Source organism: Nymphalis io, chromosome 17 (assembly GCF_905147045.1).
Source record: "Nymphalis io chromosome 17, ilAglIoxx1.1, whole genome shotgun sequence".
Taxonomy (NCBI): Eukaryota; Metazoa; Arthropoda; class Insecta; order Lepidoptera; family Nymphalidae; genus Nymphalis; species Nymphalis io.
The window spans coordinates 7742377-7768426 of NC_065904.1; the positions used below are offsets into that span (position 1 = coordinate 7742377).

The 26050-nt window shown below is 33.3% G+C and overlaps 2 protein-coding genes across 4 annotated transcripts in view; both read left to right on the forward strand.

Annotated features, from left to right (window-relative positions):
* The first annotated feature begins 114 nt into the window (after nt 1–114).
* Nucleotides 115–25856, forward strand: LOC126774857 (cAMP-dependent protein kinase type II regulatory subunit). Of its 3 annotated transcripts, none has more exons than XR_007669839.1 (8): nt 115–672; nt 3382–3572; nt 5420–5557; nt 6182–6394; nt 18638–18809; nt 20735–20824; nt 21699–23472; nt 23515–25856. XR_007669839.1 is itself a non-coding variant. In XM_050496496.1 (8 exons), exons 2-8 carry the CDS (start codon nt 459–461, stop codon nt 21827–21829), a joined length of 1149 nt encoding a protein of 382 aa, XP_050352453.1. In that variant the 5' UTR covers nt 115–219; nt 421–458; the 3' UTR covers nt 21830–25856. The 3 variants fall into 3 exon arrangements, 2 of the variants coding, with proteins under 2 accessions (XP_050352453.1, XP_050352452.1); XM_050496496.1 differs by having other exon boundaries at nt 115–219; nt 421–672; nt 21699–25856; XM_050496495.1 differs by having other exon boundaries at nt 21699–25856.
* Nucleotides 17759–26050, forward strand: part of LOC126774882 (protein lethal(2)essential for life) — a 101996-nt gene continuing 93704 nt past the window's right edge. Inside the window, exon 1 of the mRNA XM_050496534.1 lies at nt 17759–17762. The gene's annotated coding sequence lies outside the window, so the exon portion shown is untranslated. The remainder of the gene's footprint in view (nt 17763–26050) is intronic.

The following is a 26050-nucleotide window of genomic DNA, read 5'->3' on the forward strand; positions in this document are numbered from 1 at the left end:
ATTTATATAAAAATTATGAATTATGTATTTTTTTTATGTCACGATCATCTATCCGTAGTCTATGCTTTTATAATTTTTATATGGCAATGCAAATTGAAAACTAGGCGACCGATTAGTAGTCTAGAGAAGTAGGGCAATCCAGATTTCGCCATTTTTACTTTTCAGTGAAAGGAGATTTTATAATTGTCAGGCTGGAGGACGAAGAATATTTTGAGAAAAGTGTGTCATTACATTTAACTATTCGTAGTCAGAATTATTAATTTTAAAAGTATTAGTTAATAGTGTGGTTTTGTTTATTACTAACGTTTGTATGTAGTGCTACTTCCCCATCGTAAGATTGCTCGTTGGTGTGTCGCTTAGCTAATTCAATAGCTATGATATCGAAGTTTTAATTTGGTGAGTCGCTTGACGTTCCCTAAGGGGCATAGTAACGAAGAAGCAAAGCAACGCGGTTAGAGATGAGCAGGCCTCAAGGTGGACGGATCCAAGTCCCGGATGACCTTAGAGAAATCTTATTGGAATTCACCATAAGTTATTTACTGGAACAACCGGGAGACGTTATTAACTACGCGGTCGAGTTCTTCACGAGGTTACAGAACAACAGAACGACGACAATAGTCCGGGGCCCATCAGCAGGCACTCCTGATGAATCTATAATATCAGACGAAGAAGGTACATCTTTCTTTATTTCTCTCTATAATAATCTCTCCCGACGGTACAACGTCGAAAGGTTAGTTATTGTGGCTGCTGTAGTGTGATCATAATGTCATTTCCATATGAATAAACAGAATACTTGATTTTAAATACATGGTCATGAAACTATTGCAACAAGACACTATTTTATATTCAACTCTAAATTTTCTTGTACAATCTGTTGCACTATTGATTTTTCAGGTTGTCTATAGATCTAATTATATCTACCATTTAAATACATTTTTGTGCTTAAAAACACACATACCATCCTTGAGTTTCACTAAATATTCAAATAAAAATATGTAATTGATAAAAACAGAAAAGATTACAAGCTCATTTTGTTTATATATATAAATAAATGTTTTTTTACAATAATACCCTAATCCAATGCCTACCATGTTTAAATATTTTATTCCTTTAGTTAAATAATTTATTGAGACTACAATTGATGTAGTACTTTTATCATTTATATGGTCATAAAGTTATCATAAGTTTATCATAAAATATCATATAGTTGATTGCTTATTAGATGCTATTGCAATATGGCTACAAATTTATATGACTGCTAAGATAAAATAATCTGTTAAAATCGTTTTTGGCTTAAAAATTTAAATATTATTAATAGCACATGTTTTTAAAATCAATATGATCTGCAACCATGTTTAGTGATACAAATCCATAATATAGTATCAGAAATGATTTTATAATGAAGACTTAAATAATAATTAATTAAATTGAAATTTACTTTGTTGGCCAAATGGCAATACTCAGTATTGTTGACTTTCAGTTGAAAGGATGAATGAGCCAGTTAAGCTTCGGGCACAAGGGATATAACATCTTATTTTCCATTTTCCAAGGTTGGAGATGTAAGGAATTTTTAATATTTCTTGTGTCACCAATGTCTGTGGGTGACTATTTACCCATCTGCCTATATTATAAAAAAATGACATTTTTAATTTGATGTAATATCCTATAAGAAAATAACATGAATAATTAAATATATAAATATTATTTTGATATTTGTTATACAACATTAAGCAGATATCAAATATGTACTTTCTAAACAAATTACATGATGAACTAATCCGCATGATTGGCAGTTTGCCATAGACAATTAGTTCAATGATATTTGGGTTTATACTGAAAATTGACATAAAATCTTGTTGCCAAATAGTCTTTCATTAGTCTGTTGTCTAAAAATAATGTAATTATTCAGATAAATACATGTTTGTAGATAAAAATAACTTGTCAATAGTTATTTTTATTCTAAAACTAAGTGTATTTTAGGTAAAATATTAAATGAATAAGAAAAGATGTTAAGCTCCTAATTTAATTAGGATGAAGTTTTATCATGCAATATTTCTATTTCACTATTTGGTGATCTCATTTATTTGCTTATTTTTCTAATGCTTTGAAGTTTTGAGATTATGAGCTTATATTTCCTTTACGTCCATGGCTCAATTTAAAATGAGCTGGAACAGGTGTGGTCTTTTTAAAATGTTACGTACAATTACCTAAGCCAAGTGCTAGTATAATATAATAAAAAATACCCGTTCTAAACATACCTTGAAATTTATTTATGTAAAAAACAATCTTTCATCATAAGCCAATGTGAGCAGTGACAATACAGTATTTTATAATCATTTTACTGATGGTGCATAGTTATTAATTTATTTTTATGTAGATTAATTCACTAAACATAAATATGTGTTAGCTGAGAAAAGAGCTGAGTTGGTTCAGTGGTTAGAACATGTGAATCTCAACTGAAGGTTACAGATTCAAATCCAGCGAGGACCACTGAATTTTTATTCGCTGAATTTGTGTTTATAATTCATCCTGCTTGGTAATGATACAAAACATTGTAAGAAATATACTGTATGTGTCAGTAAACAAAAAACTGCTACATGTATATCCAACCTACATTGGACGATAACTTGATGGAATAAGCTGCAAAACATCTCATTCTCAAAAAGTTAGACCTTAGCCCAGCAGCCAACATTTAAAAGCCATTACTTAACCTTTTTTTTATATATATATTATGGGATAAGAAATTAGTTACAATATGGAAATAGAAAGCTATCACTAAAGACTTTGGTACATAACACACATTATTTAGGCAGGCTGCCAGTGCAAATGTAAACAAATAAATCATAGTCTCAATATTACTCTTGCATATCATATTTCGTTTGTAAAATGAACATTTATATAAATCTTGTTTGTGACTATTTCTAAATAGCAAAAATAATTAAAAGCTTTAATTCCATAATGTGAATGTCACATTGCCTTGTTAGAGTTACTTGATTATAAAATAGTCATAAGGAATAGATAAAAACTCGGGGCCAGCAGTAGTAGTGTAATTATGCAATAGCTGCATAATAGTTCACATCCTGTATTGCACTAAGTAGGTTACATAGGACACGTTTTTTTTTAAACACTTTAAATTAAGAACAGAGAACAAGATTTTAGTAAATTAATATTTTGCACCAAAACTGAATATGTAATACACAAGCTACAATTAAAAAAAAATAAACATATTTAAACAGCAACTGTTTACAGCTTTCAAAGCCAACGTCGATTTTGGTCGTTACAATGGTAACCAATGTAATTAAAATGAAATTAGCTTGTCTATTATTAGAAAGTGTTCCATATTTAGAATTTATTTCGCTCAAATGACGTATGTTTAAACAGAGCCGCCAGTGGCGCGCTTCAACAATCGACGTAAGTCGGTATTTGCGGAGACCTACGATCCAGAGGAAGATGACTCTGATGAAGGGGCACCCGCCGTGTTCCCGAAGTCGGATGCGCAGCGCGCTCGTCTCGCCGAGGCAGTCCGTGGCATTTTGTTATTCCGTTCGCTCGATGCACAACAAATGCAGCAGGTTTGTGATTTTTTCTTTTGATATTATAAAGCCTATTTTTAATATACTTAATTATAAAGAGGGCGTCTTGCGTATTCATCAAATGTAAAAGTTACACTAATACCATAAAATAATAATAAATTATCATGAATCAGTTGTAAAATTAATAATATATTTCATTATTATCATATACATTCAATATGTATGTACTATCACGTGACGTGGAGGAAGTTGTTGCCGATTTTGTTTCGGAATTTTGATAAATCAAATTTTTGTGTTGCCATAATTTTAAGATGTACATTTCATAGCATGGTTCATGGTTATGTGTAAATATTATGATTGTTCGTGAATATTTCTTTCACTAACCATATCTTTAAGATACATTTATAAGATCGATTCCAAACCAATCTCATCTCACGCGTAATTGTACATTAATTAAATTGACATTCAATTCGATTTCTCATTTCGCTTATACATAAAAATGGCTCGTCTCTGAAAATTTCAAATTGATAGCGTGGGCAAGCTTCATTATGTGCAACGAAATGTTTAATTTTTATCTCGTTTTAATAGCAATTTTTGTTATATTTGTTATCTCCTTTATGCAAAAATTTATTAAAACTTATTTCATAATGCTGCCTCTCAGCATTGGCGCATTCGCTACCATCTTTCATTCGTCCACGTTGGCTTGCGATGACGAGGATAGGTTTTTCGCGCGCATGTCAAACCACTTTAAACTACGACGAACGATAACAGCTTTAGAGCCATAGTAAGAACTACTAGGGTTGCTACCCATACTTTATAATAAAATAAAGCATTGTACTTTATATTTTATGTGGTTAATTACGTACGTGAAAAAATACTTTATTTTTTATTTTACTTTGAATTTAAATGTTTTCTTGCGTGTAATAGAATGGGCCACTGATGATAAAAGATTAACTATTTATATACTTGAATTAAGACATAGACTTTAAATATATTTTTAAGACATTAATTACTAGCAAGTTATAATTGTTATATGTAACTAATAATACTTTATTTTGTACCTTAGAAAGGGAAATTTGCTCTATTTGTATATAAAAGGTGGCAACTCTATCAACTACGAACCATTATAATGTACATCGCGTAGAACCAGCCGAGAAACAACGCATTTAGAGATAAATCATTATTGTTATTACTTTTTGTGCATTGTGTAAATTCTAATTCGAGTCATTAAAATAGCTTTTACTCATACATTTCCTTTTGTATGTTTCATTAATGTCAATGGCCTTTTCACTTAAGTATTATTACCAATAGTAATATTCCCATGTCACCCCCTCAAAAGGCGATTGAAATATTTTTTTTTTCTAACGAAACATTAAGGTTTTCGCTTGGATTCGTGTTCATCGCGCCCATAGAGGATAGGGTTTAGTGTAATCATTTATGAACAACTTTTGCATGCATAACGTAGGTGTAGGTAGAGACGTAAGGTGAAGCGAATATGTGTGCTCGTTTTAAATTAATAAAATCGTGTCACTAAGTTTTTTCCTCAATCCTTCGTAATGATTTAACATTAAATAATTTACCTTAACAGGTAAAAGGGAGTTTTTATAACGTAAAAACATATCTAATTCATGTATTAACTTAAATATTATAAAATAGTTATATATTCTATCGCGCTTTTTATTACTTAAATAGACATTTAAAAATTATTTCTTAAACAATTCTATATTTTAAGTAAATTATCAATTATAATTGAACAGTAAAATCAAAGTAGCTGAATATAAATTGAATACCCAAATTCGCTTTTATTTATATACTATGAAAAATTTAAATGTGTATTTATATATATATATATATATATATATATATATATATATATATATTGTTAGGTACTAGATGCGATGTTCGAGAAGCGCTCGGTACCAGGCGAGTACGTTATCCGACAAGGCGATGATGGCGACAACTTCTACGTCATCGAGAATGGAGTCTTCGATGTACTCGTTACTGGAGACGATGGCGTTGAAAAGGTACCTTATATTAAAACAATATAACCTCCGTTTTATTCCTAGTCTCCTAGTACTTTTCGTGCAATAATATATTATTTAAATACTTAATTAATAATCTGAATTGGAACTCTTTTATTATTTATTCATTGTTTTTCTTATATAGAACTTTTGTTGTAACAACAACAACAATAACAATTTTAAATATATTTAATACAGTAAAACTATTGGGGTAAATAGTACGTAAATTGTTCATCAAGGAAAATAATATATACAAATAAAATATACTTTCTTTGTATATATTATTTTCATTTACCAGTTGCGTCACATTGGATCAGACTTATGGTTAAAGCGAGGGATTTGTGTCTGTATTTGCGCACTTTCGTCTGCTCTTAAAGTTGGCTTGCCTTCAAGATTGGTCGTCGAGCCCGAAATCTATCAAGAAGACCCATCCAGCAAGACCCCTTTAAGCGATTACTAATAAAAATAAGGTTTCATTGTACTTTGTGACAATCGGACACGAACGGCGAGAGAACAGACACAAAACCAATGCGTACTTGCTTTCGGAGGTACGGGAGTACGTGGTTAACACTACCAACTTTGACCAGCGATTGTCAGTAGTAACCAACGGCGTGTGTGTGCGTGCAGGCGGTGCACACATACGAGGGCTCGGGCTCGTTCGGCGAGCTGGCGCTGATGTACAACATGCCGCGCGCGGCGTCCGTGCGCGCGCAGTCGGCGGGCGCGCTGTGGGCCATGGACCGCCACACGTTCCGCCGCATACTGCTCAAGAGCGCCTTCAAGAAGCGCAAGCTCTACGAGGAGCTGCTGGACAAGGTGCCCATGCTGAAGGCACTGCAGGTATGACATTAACCATATTTATTATCTTACATAAGGATGGTGGATATCAGTCGTTAAAATGATGATATGGTGAAACGGGGTCTTCTTCTCAGTGTCACTTCCGTACATTAACAAAGTCAATTTGACTCAAATATTTAATATATTTAGCAGAACTAGTAAATAATATGTGGTTATGACTTACACATACAATAACGAAGCTGTCGTTTCGGCGTTGATACAGAGTTTATTAAGAAATACAATTCGATAATTATTGGTAAAGCATAGCATGAAAATATTCAGGATCTAAATATATGGAGGATATGGGCAACTCATCGTTACCAATGCCTGTTGCAAAGTTATTGTAACAGGCAAGTTTGCAAAACTATATATATCGGTACGTCGTAAAAATAGCTTTAGTGGTTATATTCGTTAAAATTTAACGAAATTTTGATATGGATTTATCCTTTCCCAATTAAAGTTTATGGGTGGTGCTAACCACTTATTTGCCAGTCCGCCTTCCCATTATAAATAACCGTAACAGCCTGTTAATGTCCCACTGCTGGCCTAAGGCCTCCTCTCCCTTTTGAGGAAAAGGTTTGGAACTTATTCCACCACTCTGCTCCAATGCGGGTTGGTAGAATACATAATTTCAATGAAATTAGACACATACAGGTTTCCTCACGATGTTTACTTTCACCGTCAAGCCTCGTGCTTGATGAATTATAAACAAAAATTAAATTAAGTACATGAAAATTCAGTGGTGCTTGCCCGGGTTTAAACCCACGGTCATCGGTTAAGATTCACGCGTTCTAACCACTAAGCCATCTCGGCTTCTGACCAAATCATTATAAATAAATGAACAAATATTCATTAGTCTCGATGGCTGTCAGTACTGACGACGAGTCATTATTTCACAAATGTCACGTACGATGCGGGCGAAAATAAAATCGATTTTATTTTCTTTAGTTGATCCAATTGTAAGGTTTATAAGTCAAAAGTGCCATTAACAACTGACCAACCAGTGAATCGGCGTTAAAATTATCGGTAAATCTATATATAAATAGGCAAATGAAAACAGTTCAATAGCTTTTCCGCCTCTGTCTGTCAACAGATTTTCTTTTTTTTTTTGTGTGTGTCTTTGGTAGATATTATCGAGCCGCAGTGTCATCAATAAAAACATTTTCTAAATAAATAATAAATGCTAAGTCGAATTTCACAAACACTAGTTGTTTTAAAACGATATTGAGCCAAATATCACAGAAGGTGTGCACTGAATTTGCAATGTGACTAAAATTAGCCCGTTATATCGTGAATGACAAAATTCCGTCCAATTGTAATGTCGCGACATTGTAATATAACAGTACAGTAACATCCTGTTAATGTCCCACTGCTGGGCTAAGGCCTCCTCTCCCTTTTTGAGGAGAAGGTTTAGAGCTTATTCCACCACGCTGCTCCAATGTGGGTTGGTAGAACACACATGTGACATAATTTCAATGAAATTAGACACATGCAGGTTTCCTCGCGATGTTTTCCTTCACCGTCAAGCACGAGATGAATTATAATCACAAATTAAGCACATGAAAATTCAGTGGTGCTTGCCCGGGTTTGAACCCATGATCATCGGTTAAGATTCACGCGTTCTAACCACTAAGCCATCTCGGCTTTTTTTTCAACTTTTGTAATATAACTGCTTTGACAATAACCACGCGTCGTATGCGTACAGGACTAGCTGCTCTGCGCGGTTTCACCCACGTTACACATTATTGCCCCCGTGAATAATTACATGATGATACTATATCCTTACTAATATTGTAAACGCGAAAGTGAGTCTGTTTGTAACGCTTTTACCTTTTAACCACTAGGGACTCACGAAATTTTGCATACAAGTCATGGGTACTGAAAAGGGCATGGGTTATCTAACACCTAAAACTAAACTAGCGATGTTATAAAGAACAATAAAAACCCCCTCAAGAACGACAACCGGCTAACATTCCGATTCTATGGAGGAGTCGTCATCGAAATGTACAATGCAAACTGTATTGTCAGCAATAATCGTGAAGTAATAGAAACATGTACGTTAAAATAACGTTAATACAAATTATGGAAAAGATACACCAAAGGCACGGACCTCACGTCCGTTTGATTTGCGATATTAAAGAAAAACATAATTTTATAATAAAACACTGTTATTTTCCGCCCGCGGCTTCGCTCGCGCTTTGGATGGTGGGGTTGTTGATCTCGGGTTTAAGATATGAAAAGTAGCCTGACCATGTCCTTATTTGGTATCCAAGCTTGCTTCATACCAAATTTCATCAACATCACACTGGTGGTAGGGCTTTGTGCAAGCTCGTCTAGGTAGGTACCACCCACTTCTACCGCTAAACAGCACTGCTTAGTATTGTTGTGTTCCGGTTTGAAGGGTGATTGAGCCAGTGTAATTACAGACACAAGGGACATAAAATCTTAGTTCTCAAGGTTGGTGGCGCATTGGCTATGTAAGCGATGGTTGACATTTCTTACAATGACAATGTCTAAGGGCGTTTGGTGACCACTTACCATCAGGTGGCCCATATGCTCGCCCGCCTTCCTATTTTATAAAAAAAATACATCGGTTCAGTGGTTTAGCCGTGAAAGCGTAACAGTCAAACAGAGCATTTAACTAACGTAAAAAGATTTTTTTTTCAAAACGGACTGATGGATTCTGAAATTAGCGCGTTCAAATAAACAAACTCGGCTTTGTAATATTAATATAGATATTGTGTTTTTAAAGTTTAGTAAACACTAGCCAACGCTACCTACTCAGATTCTTAGACTATCGATCGGAGATAAAAGACGACAGCGAGTGAATATTAATTACATTTTAACGCTTATTATAACTAATTACTTATTAATTGTACTATAAAAATACGCATTTATATTTAGTTAGTTTTCGCCATCGTTTTTGTTAGGTATAAAAAAGTAAGCTACTTCCTTTCTTGAGGTTCAAGCTTGATTCGTTTGGTACGAATTTCATCAAAATCGCTTCAGTGATTTAGTCGTGAAAGACAAAGTTCGGATACCTGAATCCTTGGAGATTGTGGGATTTTATTATAATTCATCTCGTGCAGGCTAACGAAGGAAGACATCTAAGGAAAATTGCGTGGTGGTAGAAAATCCTATCTTAAACGGAGAAGAGCCTTTAGTCCAGCTGTGGCATATTAGCAGGCTGCTACTTTACTTTAAGTTTTTTTTTTTCACAATAGAAATAAGTAGTAATATTTGTACAAGTGTCGTTTTTTGTATCATATTAATTTCTAATGCGTCATACTTCAAGTCAATTAAATGTTTTCGTTGTGCAGTATTCGTGAATGACGAATCGTTAAAAAATTCTATTGTCTTTACGAAATGAATAATTTTCTCACGTGACCGACTTATTTCGTTTGTTCTTCGGAAAATATGAACGGCCGCGTCGGCCGGTTTTAAAAAAACTTATCAATCAATACACGCGTGTAAACGCTTACGTTACAACGGCCGCTTTTGTACGTCAACAGTTTTCGAACGAGCTGCAGACTTTTTTCGTTTGGACATTAAATGTGGGGTTACTGGAAAAAGAAACGGGAGGCAAATTCTACTAACAAATTGTCACTATCGCAATCGAATCGAAGCGTAATCGTTGCCGTTTATCCGCTTTCCTATTCTTTAATTTAATTATCGAATTTTGGCAAGTTTTAACGCAACGATATATGTTAAAATAATATCGGTTCATTTTAGAAGATTCGAATAAATATAAAACGAAAGTATTATAATTGAATCGGAAACGTATCGTAATCGTTATAGCTTAGTAAAATTTTCTGCAGTACTTTATTTTAACGTAGACTTTAGAAATAAGATAAATAGAAAGCACCACAGAATTTTCACGTGCTTAATTTGTGTTTATAATTATAAATAATAATAAAAGTATAACTAATAGTCAATCGTCGTATTGTCAATTTAATTTGAAGTTACCATTGGTTCCACCAATCGGCTTTGGGCCAGTATGGTAGAATAAACTGCAATTCTTTGCCTCAAATGGAGATACCTTAGTCCAGCAGTAGAACACAGGCTGTTATTTTTTTTATACCATCGGTTATTCTCTTGCTGTTTTATCCGCGTTAAATTTATATTATACCTACATATGTAAATCTTTCATACAAATTACCTTATTGGTGGATAACAACAGTTACTATTTTGCTTTATGTACTAAAGTGATATAAACTTGACTTCGTCAATAAGTACTATCTAACGCCAAAAGAATTACTCTGATGGGATTCGTAGTAACTGAAATTATGCGTCCAAACACACAATATCCAGCTTTATAACATTATAGTATTGTAAGAGTTCTTCCATTTTTATTTTTTCATTAACATAAAAGAGGTATGATAAAAATATGTACTTATTTTTATACTTTTTAATAACACGAATACACTGCTCTCTTGCATTTGATTGTATTAATAAAATATATACTTTTATTGTCATTTTTTTTGTATATTCTTACAATTTGAAAGGAAACAGACTAAAGACAATTACTACTTAAACATTCAAAGCTAAAGTTTTCACTCCCGTGAGAGCGCTCACAAACCATCCTGAAAGTAGGGCGATCTCGGAGTGATAACGACAGTAAAATACAAATTTAATTAAATTGACATTCGAAACGTATGAAGCGAAATAATAATGTGAAGAGGAAACAAGCTTTCGTTTCCGTTTTTTTTTTTCATCTAATTTCAATTTGTTTAATTATACGTCAATCTTTCCCCTCATCACCGAGCACGAGTTGAATTATAAACACGATTGAAGTCCACGTAAACTCATCCGGTTCTCGCCCGGATTCGATCTCGCGACCTTCGGCTACAATCCACGTGATTTCTAGGCCGAGTTCAGTAGAGTGATTCAGTGGATAAAACGTATCATTGATGTTGGAATAAAGTTTCGTCTTCACCCAATTGTAGTGTAGTGAAGGGGGGGGGGGGGGGTTAGGTATCCTAATTTATTTTTCTATGCCCGTGAAAATGTCTATGCAAAATTTCATGATGGTTGATGAATCGCTTTCGCATTTTTTAATATTAGTAAGGATTATCTGTATAATTTCTGAGGAAAAATGTGTTTGTATATTATAAGATTTAATAAAGAACTATGATGAGAAATTCTCAGGTTAAAAGCAGGTCAGGTTGAAAGCATATACTATAATATGTTAGTACTTCATTCAAGTATATAATATACCGTTTCGTACATACAGATCGATCAAATAATAAAACAATAATATGTTCGACTTGATATAAAACTTTAACATCGACAATTTTTGTTTTGGTTAAATAAATAAATATCAAGAAACCATATATAAATAGTCAAAAAGTTTTAAAGTTATATTACGTGTACAGACACACCCTATTATGGCTTTATTATATAATACATCGTGAAATATAATATGATAATATCAAAGGATATTTCGCAAATATTTATATATACATGTATATTTATAAATATATACATGTATTTTATCAGATCGATAGTGATAATAATGACGATAATAATCGTCGACGTCACGTATCGTCGTCACATTCACAAGTTTCGAAAATGTCATGTCTGCGTCCAGCGTTGAGATATTAAACTTATCAACAGAATCTTTTAATTCTGATCAAAGAACAGATTAACTGGTCATATAATATTGTGGATAAAGTGTCGCAATATTGATCAAATTAAGGTCGCTTAGCTATTAGATAGCTTGACAACTTCGAGCCAGATATATACTAGTTTAAACGAGTTAAACGAGTCTATTTATTTATCTTATGTAATATATAAGATTACATACACAGAATCACGTTTTATTTCATATTTTTGCTATTTATTTATATACAAACGTTTTACTTTGATACGACTGCCCAAAAAGGAGCGTAATATTTACATGCTTCATGTATGTATGTACTTTTATTTCAACATAACTTTTGAATGCCTTTACAGATTCGGAAGAGTAAGGTGTCATTAGAACTCTTAAATCATCCCGAGATGACACTGACTGTAAATCATTCGTTCATTCATTCACGGCAGTCGTGCTTTCTTCTAATTTTGCGTATTTAATATTTCTAGTATAGTTTTGATTACTTCTGTATTTGTTTTATGCATGTACTTTTATAGTACTTTTATAAAAGTGATGTGACAATAGTCGAGTGATTATTCCAAATATAGTTTAACAAGCTATCCTTGCTAAATTTAAAAAGCCTAGCTAGGATAGCTAATTTCTATTTTTTTTTTTATTATTGACAAAATAAACTCGAGTACGAGCTTTAAAAATTGGTCTTACGCTCGAAGTAGAGAATAAATTTCTAATTATATAGCCTTCATCATTTTAACGCCCAGTCCTGGAGCCCGGAGATCTGATTCTAAATAAACGCTCATTTCGTTCCAAATTTGGATAAGTCTCCGAAAATGAGATTAGCCAAAGAATGTGTAATCTTTCACCTTGAAATATAAATATGAGTTTTTATATTTGTTACCCAACCACGTTCAAACAGGTAAACGGATAAAATAAAAAATAGCAAAGAGGTTGAATATATCATATAGATTTAAAAAAAAAAAAAAAGAAATGCAGCTGAAGTTTAATTACGTCCAGCGAGGCGAGCAACAGCTAGAGTTTTATAAGTAAAAGGTTTATTAGCTTTTTAAATAGGGCGCCGGTCGGCCGGAGTGGTTAGAGTATCTATCGGCTGCTACGTTTGCGGGATTGAATACCGCTAATGACAACAAATATGTATAATTATTTATCTTAGGTATTTAACATAATTGGATTATTTTCGGTTAATAATAAATTAATAACTTATTAAGTACAAAAACTCTTTAATATGGAGCATATTCGACCATTCAACTGCCATTGCCATCATTCATCAGACACGTGCAGGTACGTGTTCGATGCTTTTCTTCAGTGTTGAACATAATTTTGCGCACATGAAAATGATGCTGCTAATCCGAATTTGTAGTAGTCATAATAATTCGGCACGGTAGTATGCGCAAGCGATCCCGTGACGTCCCTCGACAAGATGGAGTGGGTACCGCTGGTTTTTTAGTGGGTATTCCGGCGCCTTCAGCGCCGGCGAGTCCCACATACCCCCCCCCCCCCACCTCATGTGGGGGAAACACATAAATGTGTTTTTCCAGCGAGAAAAAAAAAAAAAAAGTAGTCATAATAATCGGTTAGGTTTATGTACGTGCGCTATCTCGGCTCTAATTAGTTATTTATTTTAACTAACTTTTACTAAAATAAAACAAATGTTAAACACAGCACGCGTCGAGCGACTCTCATTGTCCTAGCAAAGATAAGAACGAAACGAAACTATGACAAAAAAATTATCACATTTGAAGGAGTGCAACTTTTTAATAAAATACCCTCAAATGTAAGGAATGTAAGCTCGTTTAACACATTTAAGACACGACTAGCCGCGTATCTCACAAAAGATCATTCGCTTCAAAGCGAGTAGTCGCAATGTGTTAAATGTATGTATGATGTATGAATTAATAAAATGTCGACTAATGTAACAACGAACGACGAATTTAAAAACTAATTTAAAGTTTATCATTGTTCTCGTGTAAGTGACGTTAGTCTTTATGGGAATAAATATTCTTTAAACGTAAACGTATTATAATTTATTTAATAATTCCGTTCGAGTACTTAGCGTTTAATCTCATATCATTGGCAAGAAAACCGACAGTAGTTGGTTTTTTGTACTACGCGCCCCCAGGCCTATGGCCCTGGACTAGTGCCTCGCGTTATCGAGGAGTTCACCTCTGAAGAACTAGTAATTCATACTTTCATTCAACCAATTTCTATTATAAATTAGAAGTATGAATTAAAACTTAAGTAATATATACTTTTATTTTAGGTAAGAAATTTATAATTTGGCACAGACTTGTTGATATGTGTGAATGATTTTATGTATGTATGTATACAGCCTGCTCAGCCCTCATAGGTCGTTGAAGAGCCTGAGCTTGATGTTAGTCTATAATCCTACTGTTTTATCAATGTAAAAAAAATTAAATCTATACAAGCTTTGTTATATTAGTATAGTTAAATAATAAATACTTGGCCTAGAGACCTTTTCGCCACCGGGGGACGATAACTAGGACATCGTGTACAGTACACATTTTTATTAATCAATAACGCAAAATACGAACTACTTCCCCTTTTATAATAGACTTCGTTATAAAATTTGTTGTTATTTATTGCTACTTATAGTAACAGCCTGTGAATGTCCCACTGCTGGACTTCCTCTCCCTTTTTGAGGAGAAGGTATGGAGCTTATTCCACCACGCTGCTCCAATACGGGTTATATTATACTGATATGTATTTATATCGTCGTCTTTTTTTTTAATATTAAAAAATCAAAAGAGGCAATCATCTTAGTGGATTGACGTTACTGCAAATAAGTATGGTTTGTATTACCGACAGTTCCAATGTCTACTGGTAGATGCAACCATAGACCATAAGGGCTATATTACTTCATTACTCGTTTGCTTGACAGTTATAAATGAACCAAAAAAAAAATTAACACTGTTAGACTCGTGGTCTAATAATGTGGGAAACATTGTCAAGACAGACTAGCCAACTGTCAACGCAGAATATATTATATAGTGCACCCTATTTTACCTCACTCACATAATCCGATGGGATGGCAATCCGACACGATCGGAGAGTTTAATTGTAAGGCGGACAGCTTAACGTGCTTCATGCTTGAATGAATTTAAAGAAATTAAAATATTAACTGTTGCTTCTAGATACATACATATTCTGAAACGAGTCGAGTCGAGTAAAAGGAGTCGACTCGTTTCTAAAACTGCATACTGTCAGTAACTGATTTATGAGATTTATAAGGTTTTACAAAAGGATCCCAGAAAATGTTCAAAGTACATATGTTATGTACTAAATTAAAAAAAAACCTTAAAAAACGCTTCTGCAAAAGGTTATTATAAAATTAGTTCATTGGATAGCACAGCTTGGAAATGAAACATTCGCCTCCTTGCTATATCTTTGTTATATGTATCTGTTGAGTTTCTTTCACCTGTTCTTGTCAGGTCAGGGTATTTTTCGTTCGGAACCAGTGGTAGATTTTAATAAAACAAACGATAAGTATGTTAAGAATTTGACTATATTGAATAAAGAAATTTGCTTTGATTTTCATACTAATATGCTGTGCCAATAGTTCACGGGCTTCATATCGGAACATATAATAACGAAGAATATATACGTAACGTGCATTGTGTAAAACTTTTCTAGGTTTAAAAAAAGTAACTGAACAATATCTCCGATACTTTATTGGCATGCTCCTTGACCTATCCCTGAAATGTGAAGTACCTATATGCCTAGTCAAGCGTTGCATCCACGGTTAAATGTCACAGTTACGACATACATACGTAGCTAGCTAGCTACTAGTTAGGTTATCTTAATAAGCGAATCCGTTGAAATTATTACCCATGACCGATATATTATTATGATTGAAAACTTGCTTAGTATATAATGCAGAGCAAACACGAACGCTGTAAAGGCGTTTTAGTTTAATTACAATATTACACATGTATATGTCCTTGTATAATAACTTTTAATTAAAAATACTATTAACATTAAAAAACACCGCTACATTGTAATTTAATATCGCATATATAATAAATTGTCATAATTGAATACAGTGTGAAATATGTCGTTAGAAATTCGTTTATTAGGTAGGTAGGGCTTTGTGCAAGCTCGTCTGGGTAGGTACCACCCACTTCTACCGCTAAACAGCACTGCTTGGTATTGTTGTGTACCGGTTTGAAGGGTAAGTGAGTGTAATTACAGTCACAAGGGATATATCATCTTAGGGATATATTCTAAGGTTAGTGGCGCATTGGCGATGTAAGCGATGGTTAACATTTCTTACAATGCCAATGTCTATGGGCGTTGGTGACTACTTACCATCAGGTGGTCCATATGCTCGTCGATCTACTTATACTATAAAACATAAACGAAAAATGAAAATAAGTTTACATCTCATTTTATCAAGTATTACACACTCGTTAATTTAAAAGAATAATTTAGAGATTACTCGTGTCTTTAATTAAACAATTTATTAAAAAAATTGCTAGAGATTTCGAACAGTTTCGTTTTTGCTATTGGCACAGCTGAATAATTCACAAATCGCAGTTGAAACTTATATTGGCTTACATTATACTTATATAATGTATTTTAATCGGTTCAAGTTTGTTTTTTATATTATGTAGATGCGTAATTCAAAAATATGTAAAAATCAACGGACGACTTTTTCAAATGGAGAGTTCAATGAATATGTCGAAAATTAATTTCTTTTCATTAATATATTTATATAATCTGTATATATTTGTATTGACAATGAACACATATTGCTTTCAATATGTTTTATCGCCGTTTAAAATTAGTATTCAAGTTTCATTTGTAAATCAAAACAATTTCAATTACATTCGATTATATCATCACAACAAATATAAAAACTTCAAAACGCAAACGTCATCGTAAACATGTTACGTGAAAAAGATAAAAAGAGTTTTTTATTATGACATAAGAATCTGTAAATGTTATTCTATAAGAACAAACTCGATACTGAAATGTTAGAAAGTGATATGCGGCTTCCTACTGATGTTATTGAAATGCGAAAGTCACTATGTGTTGATGTTACCTAATCACACAAAAACGGATAAATGCTTTTGTATAAATTTCGAGAAGGATAAAGCTGATACCCTGACATAACATATATTCTAACCTAACAACTGCCATTCTCATATGCGAAACAATGATAATAATAATTAAAATATATTTAAAGAATACGTGAATCGATATAGCGTAGCACCGTTTTTCAATACATCACGAGTCTGTTACGAAGTGAATAATTATAGAATAGATTGCTGCTAAGAAAGAAGTGTAAACACGGGACAGACGTCAGAGGAACCTTTGACCCCAACTCATTCATAATGTGCATAAGATAGGCGGATAATTTCAGCTCTTGTTATACAAATGCTACATTTCTTGAATGGCGCTTGTTAAATATGCAAAAATGCAAAATACAAAGTCGTATAGTCTATTTATGTAGTATCAGTAACTGGCAGAGGTATCTCTGACGTCAGCACGAAATGACATATGACGAGGCCAAGTAGTTGCCAACGTCACACGTGTGATAATAAACTACCAAACATAAATTCGAACGATCCTCAATTTACTCAAAAATTTTAAATATTGAAATTGATATATTGTGGTCATGTGCTTCGAATGTGAAAGCACTTATAAAGAAATTAATTGATTTTGTAACTTACTTCACGTTGCATCGCTGTATCCTCACGATCTTCCTCACAGCAGAGCACGAGATGCAAATTAAACACAAAAACATGAAACAATTACTTGCCAGAAATACTAACTATTTCTTACATCGTCAATGCGCCACCAACCTTTGAAACTAATCGTAAAATGTTCTGCGTTTGATTGGCGGTAGAGTACGTGATGTAAGGGTGGTACCTACCAAGGCAGGCTTGCACAAAGCCCTACAACCAAGTAAATATGCATTCACGCATCGTTCATGCGTTCACTTAAAAGTTTATAAGTAAAGTTTTTGTTGACGTTCTAATCATAATACTTGTTGCTGTAATCGATTTAATTATGAAGTTCAGAAATATTGAATTTCCATTTGTTAGCCGAATAATACATGATTGTTGTATTGTTATTTGACAATATTTCAGAACAGCATACCGACGAATCTTTACATGTGTTAATGTTTGCTATTTAAACGATACGTGTGTACGTGGGACAAATAAACGGTGTTTCAACCCAATTTTTTACTATCTCGCCTCTATAATTATTGTCTCTAACGATTAATTTTGTCGTTTTAATATCCGTTTTTTTTTGTAATTATAATTTTAATGGGTGATTGAGAAACCCTGAGTAATTTGCAAGGTTAAATATATACACTAATTAATAAGATTGACTCTTGCTTTGAAATGAAAAATAAATTACTTGTTAATATTTGAAATAAAACTACATCATCTTGTTTCTACGAAATTTGTTTTCTATATAAGCCATTAGAAAGTATAGCGCTTTCGTATTACATTATAATTTATTTTTCAGTAATTATTTTATTTTTTATACTTTGTGTAAGGATGCAAAAGTTTTGTAAAGGATCCTAAAATGCGTTTGAAATATATTATTTATATATTGTTATTGTAGTAGTAGTCTAATCAATAATGTAATATAATGATGTCCAACAGCCTTACGAGCGCGCCAACCTCGCGGACGCGCTGCTCCCGCGCACGCTGATCGACGGCGAGCTGATCATCCGGCAGGGCGACACGGCCGACGGGATGTACTTCGTGGAGGACGGCTCCGTCAGCATCCGCATCGCGCGCGACGACGGCAACGAGCACGAGATCAAACGACTCGGTAACGCTTTGGTTTATACCAGTACCGGGTCGGGTTATAAAGCATATATACCCAAATATATGTACCCATTTCGAGTTTAGTGTGACAGGCTACCCCATTACTTTAGTGGCTAACTTATAATGATATACGCTCATTCGAGGTCCTGGATTCAAAGCCCACGACCGAGCCAGTAAAAAGATGATTGAGTTGGTTTTACTGCTCTTTCAAATGGGATCTTAAAACCGAAAATACGACAATTTATATAAAATATGTATTTTCATTCGTATCTTGACATCGATCTTTTTTACATAAAATCCGTAACAGCCTGTGAATGTCCCACTGCTGGGCTAAAGGCCTCCTCTTCACTTTTTGAGGAGAAGGTTTGGAGCTTATTCCACCGCTGCTCTAATGCGGGTTGGTGGAATACACATGTGGCAGAATTTCAGTGAAATTAGACACATGCAGGTTTCCTCACGATGTTTTCCTTCACCGTAAAGCACAAGATGATAATCACAAATTAAGATTATAATCACAAATTAAGCACATGAAAATTCAGTGGTGCTTGTCCGGGTTTGAACCCACGATCATCGGTTAAGATTCACGCGTTCTTACCACTGGGCCATCTCCGCTTCACATAAAATGTATACGAATATTGTAAATGCAAAGACGTGATATGTTACGTCATCATAGCGTAAATGCCGGACTGAATTTATCTTACGGATGTTTTTTTATAAAACAACTAATCTACCTCTATACAACGAAATACGAAATGTATATAACTAGATTCGAATTTATTTATTTTTCGATAAATTCGAAAAAAAACTAGCTCCAAACCTTCTCCTCAAAAGGGAAAGGAGGGAGGCCTTAGCCCAGAAGTGGGACATTAACAGGCTGTTACTGTTACTGAATTGTGTACGTGTGTGCACAAGACCGAACGCCATTTGTAAATTTTTTTTTTTAATTTGCAAGACTTGTACAGTCATATGCTATGGTCCATTTAATTAGATGTGGAAAGTAAACAATGGAATATTGAGATAAGGTTTCTATTAAAAGTCTAAGTTTAGCGATATATGGACATGATTCATCCGTTTCTTGGTCGATATTTTTAACGGATAAATTTATATATAACGTGACAATATGTTCATATAATATAATTTAAAAAAAAAAACTTAATTTACCATAAAACCAATTTTGTGAATAAATCCGTTGAGACCGACACTAGGAGTCCTGTATCGTGGGAACCCGTTTACGTTTTACAAAGTCGGTATTGATGTACGTTCGGTTAACAATATTATGTTTTATCTGTAATTCCAATATTGAAGAATGGTAAGAAATTGGAATATCTGCTCAGCTCGGTTCAACCGCGTTAAACGTTACTCATTCGCCCCCGTGGGTCGTAGTGTGATGTTATATAATTGACACTATAGCCCATTCTAAATAAATGGGCTAATTAAAGCAAATATATTTAAGAAGTACCATAAAATACAAATACTTACATAAAGAGCCGAGATGGCCCAGTGGTTAGAACGCGTGAATCTTAACCGGGTTCGACCCGGGCAAGCATCAATGAATGTTCATGTGCTTAATTTGTGTTTATATAATTTATAAACACTCTCGTGCTTGACGGTGAAGGAAAACATCGTGGGAAAATGCCTGTGTCAAATTTCACTGAAATTCTACCACATGTGTATTGCACCAACCCGCATTGGAGCAGCGTGGTGGAAAAAGTTCCAAACTTTCTCCGCAAAAAAAGGAGAGGAGGCCTTAGCCCAGCCGTGGGACATTCACAGGCTGTTGCTTGCTGTACTGTACAACTGTATTACATACATTTACCACCTTTAATGGTAATCGGTCAAATGGGGACCAAGTAGTTTATTAATCGTTTATTAACAGATAAACCAATATTACATTTCATATTATTTTATTGTATATTTTTTTTGTTACAGGCAAAGGTGGATACTTCGGCGAACTGGCTCTGGTCACCCACAAGCCTCGCGCTGCTTCTGCATATGCCGTTGGCCCCACCAAAGTGGCATGTAAGTTTCACGAAATACGTTTACAATAAACACATTAATGCTATACATTTTTGCTGATTATATAATATGACTAAACTTAATAGTAATATATGTAGTTTTCAATGCATATGCAATGCATAGTATTACAAAATATATATAGTAATATATGTAGTTTTCAATGCATATGCAATGCATAGTATTACAAAATATATATAGTAATATATGTAGTTTTCAATGCATATGCAATGCATAGTATTACAAAATATATATAGCACCAGAAACAAGAATTAAATCAGTCAATTTTTTTTTAAGTTATTTTGGGCGAAATATGAGTCTCGTTTGTTATATTTAAAATTTGTTAAAATTCGTTGATATTTATTGCATATAGGAATTAACAAGTTGTATTTCATAAGTTCAAGGTCGAAATATTTATAATCTAATGTTTTCTTAACGTTTTCGCACATACATTATATCGTTGGATACAAATATGAGTTTAAACAACTCAATGATAAAATTTTATCATAGGCGGACGGAATAATGGGCCACATGATGATAAAAAATCACCATTGAACAGCATTGAAGCTGTAAGAAATATTAACCATTCCTCATGTAAAGCTTGGAAAGTAAAATGTTAAGTGCCTTGTGCCTGTAGTTACGTAGTAGATGAGTGTTCGATCCCTACACAGGTGTGCTTTCACAAATTCCGACCATCGAGTAAATAATAGTTGCGTGGTGGAATGAGCAACAAACCTTCCTTTCGAAAGGGCACTAGCCTCAGTCCAGTAATGGGACTTTATTGGCTACATATGTTAATGTTATGTCTGCTAGTATGAATTAATGGTGATTATAATTTTTACAAAACTTAATTAACAATCAAAACGATTAAATCCTCCAGTCCTCGACGTGGAGACATTCGAGCGACTGCTGGGCCCGTGCATGGAGATAATGAAGCGCAACATTGACGACTACGAGGAGCAGCTCGTCAAGCTGTTCGGCGACAAGAGCAACCTCACCGACGTGCGATGAACTACCAGCCCCCCACCGAACCCCCCTTTGCCGTAATCACACCCTCTATTTACCCTTCGTGTGTTAAGATATACATGTACGTGGCTGGAAACCATACTGAATATTTAAACGATTCCTGCTCAAATTGTTAAACTTTATTTCCGACATTTTGGAATATTGTAAGTTTTCGTTAATAGCACTGGATTGTTTTATATTTCAGGGTATTTTTTTTGTGAAAATTTGTATAGAACGTGACTTGACTCGAGAAAATTGATAAAGTTAAAAAAATATATAATATTTGTTGTTTTTTTTTTTTTAATATTAATGGCAACATTTACTTAAAATATGGTTTTCAGCCGTTTGAAAGATGGATTCCTTCTATAAGATTGCGCTGTAATAATGTAGTAATATTACTAAAGCTATTTATATCCAAGTTTTTTTTTTCATGTAATAACTGAAACATTATATTGTTTTATTTTTGTTTTTCATATATTTCAAAATATGTGCCATGTTATTTTTTATTAATTTATATAGAGATTTCGTTGTTAAGGAAGGGGGGGTAATAAATCTACCAGCGTCGGATAATATTGCATTGTAACAATAATACGCTTATTTTAGATAGATAAAATGCCTTAGTAGCTATGTAAATAATGATCCCACGCTTTGTCATCGATTAAACTGTTCATTTGAAGAACACTAAACTAAAAAAATAAAATGGAACTCGATTTTAATGCAGAAGAGTTCATTTTAAACGGATGCTTTTAAAGCGATTTGCACACTGTACTACTATGTAATTTTATTATGCGCTCTTGAGCGAAGCTCGGCTCATTATTATTTAATAAATGACTTGACATGACGCAACTTGTTGTACAACGTAGTTGCTTTGTACATATTTTAATATGATGAAATTAAAAAATTTGACAGCAATAAGACAGTTAAAAAAAGTACTTGTTCTTCGAATGTCAAATGTCAGTTCGGTGACAGGGCTGGTGTCAAATCATAATAGGTGTGTACTGGGAAGATGGCATTTAGTCGTTAAATTAAAAAAAAAAAAGATGTTTCAGTAGTGGGACGACAATGCAATACTACACGGCGCTGTATCCTGTCTTATATTAGGATAATCTCTGCTACCGCCATTTTCTATTTTTTAAGATTGTTCGTTACACTTAACACTGGCTTGAAATCATAAAGAAATAATATTATTAAATTAGATAAAGTTTCATTTTATCGGTGATTAGATTAAATCTTCTCGCTAACTAATTAATTTATTCTATTAATTTAAAAAAAATGTTTCTATATTTATGTATATTTAGAATGTTATATTACAGTCAGTTAGTGAATGCCAAATTAATATTTACGTGAGTGTAAACAGAACAGGACGATGCGATTTTACAATGAGGCATATTGTAATGAACAAATTGAGATATACTTGTTGTTTTGTCGTCGAATTCAATTTTTATTTAATTATTATTTTTATAGAAACCTTTAATTTTAAATGAGAAGTTTGTTTATGTTATCTATTTTAAATATTACGTTTTTGAAATATACTTTATTGTCATTTCCTCGTCCTATTTTAGTAAATAGATCTGAGGTTTGTTATGATTGTAACATGTCTACTGAGAACACCACAAATTGGAGCGTATTAACCGTGACGGGCCTGCGTTGTCTGTTCATAATGATACTCCCTCGTTATAATATAACGATAGGTTATACAAACTCGGTCGGAACTATTTGGTTCAGGCTGAATGGAGCAGTGTTTGTGTGTTACCTCCGAATGTCGACTGCGCGCCGTAAACTAACCCTCAGGTGTAGCGCCCCAGTATTATTTAAATTCCTGCCTTCATTTGTAAAACCAGCCAAAGTAGGTGAATACATAAAATCATATGTAGCACTAAATATGTAAGTCTATATTTACGTGTAGTAGTTAGTTTTTGTCACTTCTTATTGTAATATAAATATTTGTAGATTAGGAAATTAATGGAGTATAGACAGATCCTGAGGGGTGTCGTGTGTTGTTTTTGTTTTTTTTTTTTTTTGACGTACAAAACGTGTACAAATTATATCAGTTGCCATAGAATTTTTAAATTATTTAATTTTATCAAAGTACTACGTCATGATACATTTAATTTCAATGTTACGCCGCCCTACTATCTCTAACGACTTCCATTTTGGATGTTTCGTCTCTAGTACATAATATCATATATATAATATTATATCATATCGGTTCATTCGTCCATAGTTCTCGAAGCTTGCTTGTATATTAACAGTTTCAATGCGACAGGTTTGTGTTCCTCATATTTAGCTTATACATTCCCGAGTTGCTAATATCAAAGTTTATTAAAATGATTTATTTTTGTTATCGAATAAAAGTTTATTTTTAAAAAAATATTTTGCAATAGCGAAATTAACTTCATGTGCCTTGATGCACGTCTGGTAAAATTATAATTCAAACTGTCACTAGAAATATATTGTTAATCTCGTGTTTTGACTCACTCGTAATGCCCTTTTCTAAAATGACTTGTGTGTATTCTGAGTGTGTTTTGTCCATTACGAACCAGTCTCATAATCGAGTTAAATTTAAACGCTACGTACTTTGCGAATTTGGAGTATAACAAAGATTTTGGATTAACTATTATTTGTAGTTAAATGTTCGTTGAAATTTGGCTTAAAGAAATTATTTTATTATATATCTTAAATGTATTTGCACTTCCGTTTTACTCTATATTCTGAGAGCTAGACTTTCGCTTTGTATAAATAATGTGCACCATGTTTAACGGAATGTAATCTTCGGTTATTTAATTTTTATTACTACAATTTTATTTCTACTTTAAATTTTATATACATTTCAAAATTTCTTAGTATATTATACAGCATTATATGTAAAAAAAAACATGGTGAACATTTTCAATGACCATATAATAATCAGCGGGTCTGATTACAAATTTTTAGAACAGATTTATTTATATTATTAAATATACAAATTGTATCTATATATGCAATGAAATGTTTAACTTACATACAACCAGATAATGTTATATTGGTTTTTGATGTGTGTGAAATGTGACTCAAGGTTTTCTCTTCTATGATACATTTCTTGGGTTGCCATCTAATTAATAATTTGAAGAAAAAAAAAGATGAATTTGTTACTTATATTTCGAATACGAAAAACATATTCTTCTATTCTATATTTTACTTTGAAAAAAAAAAAATTATAAGTATTTAAATTATGTAAAGTAATACACATGGCAACCTTACATAATATTGAAGTTTGATATTTCCTTGTATGACGCTGTGTCTGTGTGTCCCCGATGTACTGAACCTATTAGTTGTTAAATAGTATTGTGCAATAATTACTGTCATTTGTGTCCTCTACGTGGATATCATGTTGAATTGTCAGTGTGAAATTATTTATAGATTAAAATAATAGCATAAGACGTAATGTTTCTCTTACTGATGTTAATATCCTAATGCATCAGCTAGGAGGCTTTAGGTACATATGTAATATTGCAAATCCATATAAATTATTTTATTTAACTCGCACACAATGTTTTTATAGCACAAACAAATGTTATGTGTTACCACAGTGCGTCGAAGTGACTCAAATTCTGTTGTCTTCCAAAGGGACGCACAGAAGTAATTCCAAGCGCTCCCATTGTACACTGGGGGGCAGTGAAATTTTCTGGCAATTTGATGTAAAATTGAAATTCGATACGCTTAAACTTAGCGTAAATTTTTATAAATTACTAGTCATTGGTGTCTAATGTAGATTTGTAACCTGACGGCACATTTAATTCGAACATTTCATCTAAACTTACTCTAAAATCATGTTAGCTGTAAGTTTGTCACACCTGTTCCACGATAAAGCATATCAGAGCGGGGCGGCCGCCTCCATGTCCTCGGTGCACCCCCACTGTCCACTGTACGTCTGGTAGAAGTCTGAACCGCAACTAGTACCGCTTTACCACGTCATGAGCTTACCCTGTACATTTATAAAAATTATGTATCGTAAAATGTTAGAAAACTGAATTATATTTGTTTGTAGATCTAATTGCTGTTTACTTTCACCTTCTCATATTTAAACGTACTTGTCTATAAAAAATATATTTCCGATTCATAATGTTATAAACAATCTGCTAAAAGAAAAATCAAGTGAAATCACGCCAACGTTGGAGTATTTTCAATTCTATTATCTCACGATGACAACAAACAATATAGTGAAAATGAGCCTCTCCTTGAATATCA